General features: G+C 52.6%; 1 protein-coding gene across 1 annotated transcript in view; it reads left to right on the top strand.

The window, feature by feature from the left end:
• Window positions 1–45: 45 nt before the first annotated feature.
• Window positions 46–7190, top strand: part of LOC134526094 (methanethiol oxidase-like) — a 13687-nt gene continuing 6542 nt past the window's right edge. Inside the window, exon 1 of the mRNA XM_063357573.1 lies at window positions 46–6851. Within this exon, the coding sequence (XP_063213643.1) occupies window positions 6848–6851 (4 nt within the window). The 5' untranslated portion in view covers window positions 46–6847. The remainder of the gene's footprint in view (window positions 6852–7190) is intronic.

Here is a 7190-nt window from a genome sequence, read left to right as displayed (position 1 = left end):
AAAGTTAACAATGTCATTGGTCTAAAAATCCGTTGATGAGGAATTTACTTTTGCTGAAACTGCCTTTGTTCCCATTATTGCAAGCAAAGATTCTCTCCCATTTTCTAAGACTGGAGAAAACTGCAAAACCCTTTTCTGTAGACTGTGCTGAGCCAGGTGGCGCCAGCAACGGGTGTCTTACAGGAGTCTTTCCGCTGTCTTGCAACTTCTGGAGCAGACAAGCACTCACAAGTCCGCCCTTTCTTCTCTCGCCAGTTCCTCATGCATCTTCCCCAAGCTGTTTCTTGGGTCTGACTCTCTTTTCTGCCTCCCTGGATGTGTTGCGTTCCATCTGTGTCCATTGCCAGCCTCTGCTGCTTCCTGCTGAGCTTCGGTTGTAACGCTGGAATCACGGCAGCAGTGTCGGAGGAGCAGCGTGTTAATGGGACTTCCCGCTGGAGCATTTTGAGAGGTTTTTTTCTGCCTTTTTGCTGTGCTTCCACAGCAAAATCCTCATCTAGCTGACAGATCTGGCTTTATAATCAAGACTTCTGCATGTAACTGCTTCCTGTCTTGCCTAAAATATTTGGAACCAGGCTTGGAGAGTTCAATTTTGTGTTTTTAACATAGGGCAGCTGGGCTGCTGCCACTCGGTCTCTTTGAAACCTGCAACAAGCAGTTCAGTTAGGACCTTGTAAAGCCAGAAATCTTTCTAAATGACACGACCTTGATGTACAAGCCCATTTTCGGCAGCTTCTTTTTAGAAATGGGTGATGTTTAAACCATCCTGCTGCGCTGTTTTCCTTGCAAAGGGACTGGTTTCAAGAATGGAGTACACACTGCCAACCTGCGTAAACGCTGCTGGTCGTCCATGCTGAGTGGCTACAGTGGGTGCTCAGTGTCTGAACTGTCTCCTGCTTTCCAGGAAAGTCATTAATTTGTCAGGAAATCGTTTGCTACCAGCCAATACTGCTGGAGCCTGTATTTTTTTTCACGCCTAGTTCTTAGACGACCGAGTCCTTTAAATTGGAAAAGGTACATGATCTTCCACGTGGCCACCTGAGGGCAGGCTGCAGCCTGGCTCCCTGCAGTACAGGAGTACAGCTGGGAGTGTCTCTCGCTCTGCTAGCGACTGTGGGTCGTGATTTACCACAGATCACGAACTTGGCTCTTCTGAGTCCATCAGTGTATTGCAGGGTGACGGAGGTCTCTCATTCCAGCTCCAGTCTGCGTCCTGTCCTGAAACCCCAGTTGGGAATGCCCCTGAATACAAGTGTGTACAGCTACTGAAGGGCGGATTGCTCCTATTCCTTGTAAAAGGCAAATGTTAAATGCAAAAAGGTGCTTAGAGAAGGAAGAGAAAAGCAAAGTGTGGGACTCACTCGAATGAAAATATTTCATTTTTTCCTAACATCGGCTAATCCGGGTGCTGAAAAAGGTAAGCTGTGAGCAGAGAGTTTCTCATGATTCTGGGAGGAAACCAAATGGGTCTCGCTGTGCTTATGGGATCCACGTCCGTAGCAGAGATTCTGCTTTTAGTGTGTGTGCCTGTCTGGGCCTACTTTATTGCAAGATGAGCTTTGCTGTGGAAGCTTTACCCTGAAGGCTTTACCGTAGGCTTCACTGGCTTCATGGAGGTTTCTGGGGGGACACTGTCATGGCAAATACCCACAGCCCATTGGAAATGGAACCCGGAATTTCAGACGTTAGCTAAATGCCTGCTTTTTGGAGAATCTGTGGAGGTGGTGTGAAGCCTCGCTCTAGTGACTGACCATCGTCTCCCTCATGCTTCTCGAAGTGGAAGAAACAAACGCAGCGAAACAAAATAAGTTGGTGAATGCGGAGTAGGCCCAGATGTCTGGAGGGTGAAAAAAATGATACTCACGTGTTCATTCAGTACTAGTGTAGAGGTTTCACCCACTGGCCAAAATCCATCTTTACTCACAAGCACACAAAACTCTGGGTCTGTACACTCTATTTCATACTGTTTGCTGAATCATGACCTCTTGGGAATTAGGCAAGAACGTGAAGAAACCAGTGAACGTGACCTAGCCTTCTGCAGCCCGTGGTACTTCCAAACTGCCTCCCAGTGCACCAGCGTGACTTCAGTTTTTGGCGTTAAAGAAAGTAGATGATCTTCCAGGTGACCACAGGAGGGCATAGTGCAGCTTGCCTGTTCCTTCACAGCTAATTATTTCCTAGTTTTCGCTCATTCATGGTTAATTTGAGGTTGCAGATTCATTTATATTTCTGCTGCCAGGTCATCTCCAAGACAAGTAAATGTGTTTATACCAGAAAGAGAGACTATTTGTAGTATTTTCAACAAGTGCAGGAGGACAGCAAGATATATTATTTCTCAGTTATTAGCTGGGAAGGTTATAGAATGGAGAACAGTTTCTGCTTAGGTGAAGCCAGAGCAGTTGTGATGAGAGTTACCATTAAAAAACCTATTTTCGGTCTGCTACCTCAAGCTCTCTACTTCTCTGTTGGAGGCTGACCCCTACTTTTGGGTCTAAGACTGTAGGGAAGTGCCTTGTTACGTACAGAGAAGTATAAAATGAGTCCTTGGATGGGGACCTGAAATGTTCAGATAAACTGCTCAGTGTACGTATTCCTGGTTTACATTTCCACCTCCGTCAGGGGGGGAAGGTCAACCATTCTTGATTCCAGTTGTTGTAAGCGTGGCGTCTGATGTGCCATGCTCGTAGGGACTTTTGAGGAACGCTGCTAGTGCCCGTCTTCAGGCAGAGGCAGGAAAGAGGAGAAGAAGCAGGTCCTGCCCGTCCGTCCTCCCCAGCTGCGTGGTGCTGCCACTCCTCTGGTGTCAGATGGAGCGATTGCGCGGTGGGAGGAGGCGGCTGAAGGATCTGATCCGTCGGAAAACGGCGCTGCCAAGAACGTGACTCACCGTCCATCTGCCTGTGGCTGCCCCTGGCAGGGCCCTTCAGTGGCAGCCTGAAGTCACTCCTCATTACACGGCGTCTGAAATCACCACCTAAGGATGTGGGTTTTGGAGGGGTTTGTCCGGTTGTAGCTGTGGGCTGTAGCGGGGAGGGGTGATCCCACCGCTGCCGTGCCTTTGGTCAGACCTTTCTGCCCCCTCCCCTGTGACTCCTGCTCCAGCAGCAAGCTGCTCATTTGGAGGGGAAGGGGCGGCTGGAAGAGTGGTGGGAGAAAGGCAGAGGGGTGCGTGGGGGAGAAGGGTGTAGTTACACTATGCTCATATTCCCTGCGGCAAACCTGGTAGCCTGCACGTGGGAATGTTTTGAAGTGATGTTTTTTGAAGGGCACTGCGTGTATGAGGTGTGAGGCCAGTAGCCCTGTGACATTTGGTTTGTCTCCGCTCAGTGAACTGGTCAAGAGATCCAGGGTGGTGGATCTTCGCTTTGCGCAGAGTTTTGAGCGCGCTCTTTCTCTCACATGCCTTTGGTAGGCTCTTGTTGTGTTGTCCCAGGAGCCATTTGTGTCTTGCCGCCACCTATGTGCCGTGAGCTGTGCCGCCTGCCATCGACTTCATGCTGCTCCCCAGGGGATCCGCAGCCGGCGGGGAGATTGTCTGCCAGGAATCTCACCATCCTTCTGCTCTCCCCTCTGCCCTGGCAGGAGGTGAGCTCAGCTGGGTTCACTCTGTGTTCCCCTGTGACATGAATTTCGAGTTGGCCAGCAAAGCTCTGTTTCACAACATCTTCAGGGGATGGATGGTGTAGTTTTTCCTTCTGCTCCTGAAGAGGGGAATAGACCGTAACAGAATGAAAGCCTTGGGAGATGGGGAGCCTGGGAAGGTCCAGGACAACCTACCTCCCCTGGCTTTTTTTTGCTGGGACACTGGCACTGACTCCAGGCTTTCCAAACTCTGCTGGTGCTCAGCGCCTTGCTGCCCTGTTTGGGGGTGGCAGGAGGCTGTAAAGGGAGTACGGAGGCCAGGACGCAGTGTAGGAAAGAGGGATTTAAGAATGCGAGAGGATGAGCGACACTGAGACACCCTGGGGCACCTGTAGGGTTAAATGGCAGGGTGAGGGGGGACGCGAGGGAACGTCCCCCTGGAGCACTGGGGGAAGGTTGGAGATTGCTCCCGTAGTCGGGGAGCTCTTGCTTGGCTGTTCAGAGCAGACGTAGCGTCCTTGGTGAAGCAAGGTCTTCTCCTGCCGCGTTTAGTGTGCTGTGCCAGCCTGCAGTGGGTTGCATCACCTCGTCCTGCCCATTATCAAAATTATAGCGTGTTTTTTCCTATCAGGGTTGGGAGAGATGGTCGGGAGGAGGGGAGTAGCTGCCACCCCAGTGTGGGCTGTGCAGTGAAGCCCCTGATTGCGTCTCCCATGTCGCGGCTTCCATCTCTGCCTGCCACGGGGAGCTTTCCTTGGGCCGAGAGCAGACGGCACGGATTGTGTTCTCCGCTGACCATGGCTCGCTTGGTGGTGTTGCTGAGCCGGCTCTTATCCTTCCTCCTATCGGTTTTAATTAGAAAACTCTACAGCCCACAGCTTGGTTTTGTGAGGGCTGCCAAAGACGTCACCAAGGAAAGCCAAAAAGAGGATGACCAGCAAACTTTGTTAATGAGCGGAGGACTAATGAACTCTTTAATTAGCAGGTGTGCAGGTGCAAGAAGACGGTGCAGTGAGAGATGTGCGCTGTGACAGCAGAAGTGTGCAAAGAGGCATCATCCGAGTGCCTGACATCGCCTCTGACGGGGCAGGAGCTGCTCCTGCGTCCCTGGCCCGGCTGTGCTTCCTGCCCGCCGGGAAACAAGGACGGCAGCGCCTCGCGGACAACGCCTGAACCTCCTCTGAGGAGGACAGCTAGCTCCGGCTGGGGAGCTGCTCCTGGACTGAGGGCTTCCTTCTGCTACGTAGGGAAATGCCAGCCAGCCCCCCATGTGCCCACCATCACTGCTGGCCTTTCACCCTCCGGCTCACCTCATGCCACTGCGTGCTGGGTTCCGTTCTGCCTACTGCCGGTCTCAGCTGCTGGACTTGTAGTTCTCGTTGCTGGATCAGAGCTGCGGCTGCGTCGTCCTGTCAGTCCTGAGTTTCCCTCAGTAGGCAGCATGCTCTGGTCGCCATTGCCTGGAGCACGTGTTCGGGAATCCCGCCAGCCTGGAAACTGAAATTTCCACTCTTTGTGGAAGGAGTGAGAACGAGCCTGCATAAAAAACCGACGTTTTCTTTTCTACTGCCTGAAACAAAGCATTTGGCAAGCTGCGCCCACCTGCCTCTGGGTAGTGTGCTAATTATTTGAGAAATTGCTTAAAACTGGGCACTGGTGCCTGGTGCCAGGCTACTCCTGTGTCCGCCTGTCGCTTGTTTAAAGTGCTGTTCTGGAACCAGAGAGCCATTAATTACAGCCCCAGTGAGACGGGCTATCTCTTCTGATAGAGATCTCCGGAGGGCTGCTTTAATGGCACTGTCAGATGTTTCTGCATTCCTACATGGAGCAATTACTTATCCCGTGTAATTTGCCCACTGATTGAGGAGTTCTTCCACAAGATATGATATTTGTTCCCCTTCCACAGCGCTTGGTGTTTTCTTCCTGCTTTAGTTTGGCAGCTGGTGGCAGCCATGCTCATGGTCATCTCATCTTCTTCCAAAATTCTTCTATCCAACACCTCATTCCCTTTAACGGAGATCTCTGCTGTTCCTGTGGGTGTTTCATGGCAGTTTAGGCCAGTTTCAACTGCACTTGTGCCAGGCACTTTGCAGTACTGGTGCCTGCTGTGGGATTCGGTGAGTCTGTGTTTCGGTGGGATTTGTGCAGTGCGTTGATGGGCACGGTGAGAAGATTCCCCTGGTGCAGCCCTGCAGCTCGCTGGCTGCGTCCTGTCCCTCGGAGCTGCACTTTGTCCAAGCAGGTGGATGTGGAGACATCTCTGTCATTAGTTACATGGCATCGTTCTGCTTCAGTGAGGTGGAGGGACTAAGGGGCTACTGCTCAGGCAGTTTCTATGCTGAATTGCCTCAAATCCTAAAGGTTCCTATTTTCCCCAGCTGGACTGACTTTCCATGTGGAGATGCGGACCTGAGAGGCAGCAGGCATCTCTTGATGGTGCAGGTGCTGCATCAACAGGGGCACAGATTGTACGTCTTGAGGCACCCATTTCTCGCCTGACGTCTTTTCTAGCTGTTTGGGAGATGCAAGCAGTCACTCGAGTCTCTTCTGATGCCAGTGCTGTTGGAGCCCCCTTTGCCCTCGGAGCGCTGCATCCCAGGTGACGGTCCGTAGGAGCTCAGAACATCTTTATGGGCAGAGGCACCCCTGGGCCTGGCTTTTGGAGTTGACGCCAGGGAGCCCGTGTCTTCAGCTCAGCCCTCAGACAGAGACGTGCCTTCTGTCAGGGTCCAGATTTCAGAGGTGTCTTTGGTGGCCTCCGTATGTTCAAAGCTTGTCATTTTGCTGGTGGGGCCGATTATCTCACTGGACCTCCCATCCCTGCCATGGAATTTGCAGCCGCTGCACATTTGTATGGCAGCAACGTGGGTATGGGGGATGGCTTTAATTAGCTGAGTCTCGTCTGGGACCTGGAGGCCGCCAGAGCGTGGAGAAGTCCATTGGAAACCAGCAGAGCCCCAGGATCAGATACGGGTGGTTGTGTTGAAGGAAAAGACCTGCATGGAGCAGCAGATCTTTCCTCGAGATTGGGGGTTAGCAAGGCGGAAACAAGCCACAGCGCTGGTCTGGCACCTCCCAAACGCTTAGGAGCGATGGCTCCTCCCTTGGCAGTTTGCTTTCTCCCCCCACCCCTTTGCCGTGTATATAAGGCCCCCTCGAAGCAGCCTTGGCACAACACAACCCACCCCAGCAAGGCAGACAGTGAGCTGCAGCTCCACTTCCAGCACCTCTGCTCTTGAGGAGAGTGACCCAGACGGCCTTCAGCATGGGTAAGAGCCGCGCCGCAGCCTCCCCGCAGCCCGCAGCAGCTCCAAGCCTTGTAGCCCCGTCCTGGCTCTGGCTCCAGCCGCTGCTTGGGGGCTGCAGACATCCCGCCTTGAAACGGAGTCCCACATGGGGACTGGTGGGTTTGTTCCTCTGCCGTGCTGCAGGGAGGAGAGATTTGGGACTGAGCTTTGGCGTTTGGTCCCACTGGTACCAGAGGTTTCTCTTGTCTCACTACCGATCTGCTTCCAGGGGGTCTTTTTGCCTTGAGAAGCGTCTTCCATGTGTCTGTAGCATCCGTGCTGAGGGGAGCCTTCCCTTCTGCTGGGGAATCATCAGACCAG

Source organism: Chroicocephalus ridibundus, chromosome 21 (genome assembly GCF_963924245.1).
Source record: "Chroicocephalus ridibundus chromosome 21, bChrRid1.1, whole genome shotgun sequence".
NCBI lineage: Eukaryota > Metazoa > Chordata > Aves > Charadriiformes > Laridae > Chroicocephalus > Chroicocephalus ridibundus.
Note: the sequence above shows the minus strand (reverse complement) of the source record. Positions and strands in the feature narration are given on the sequence as shown.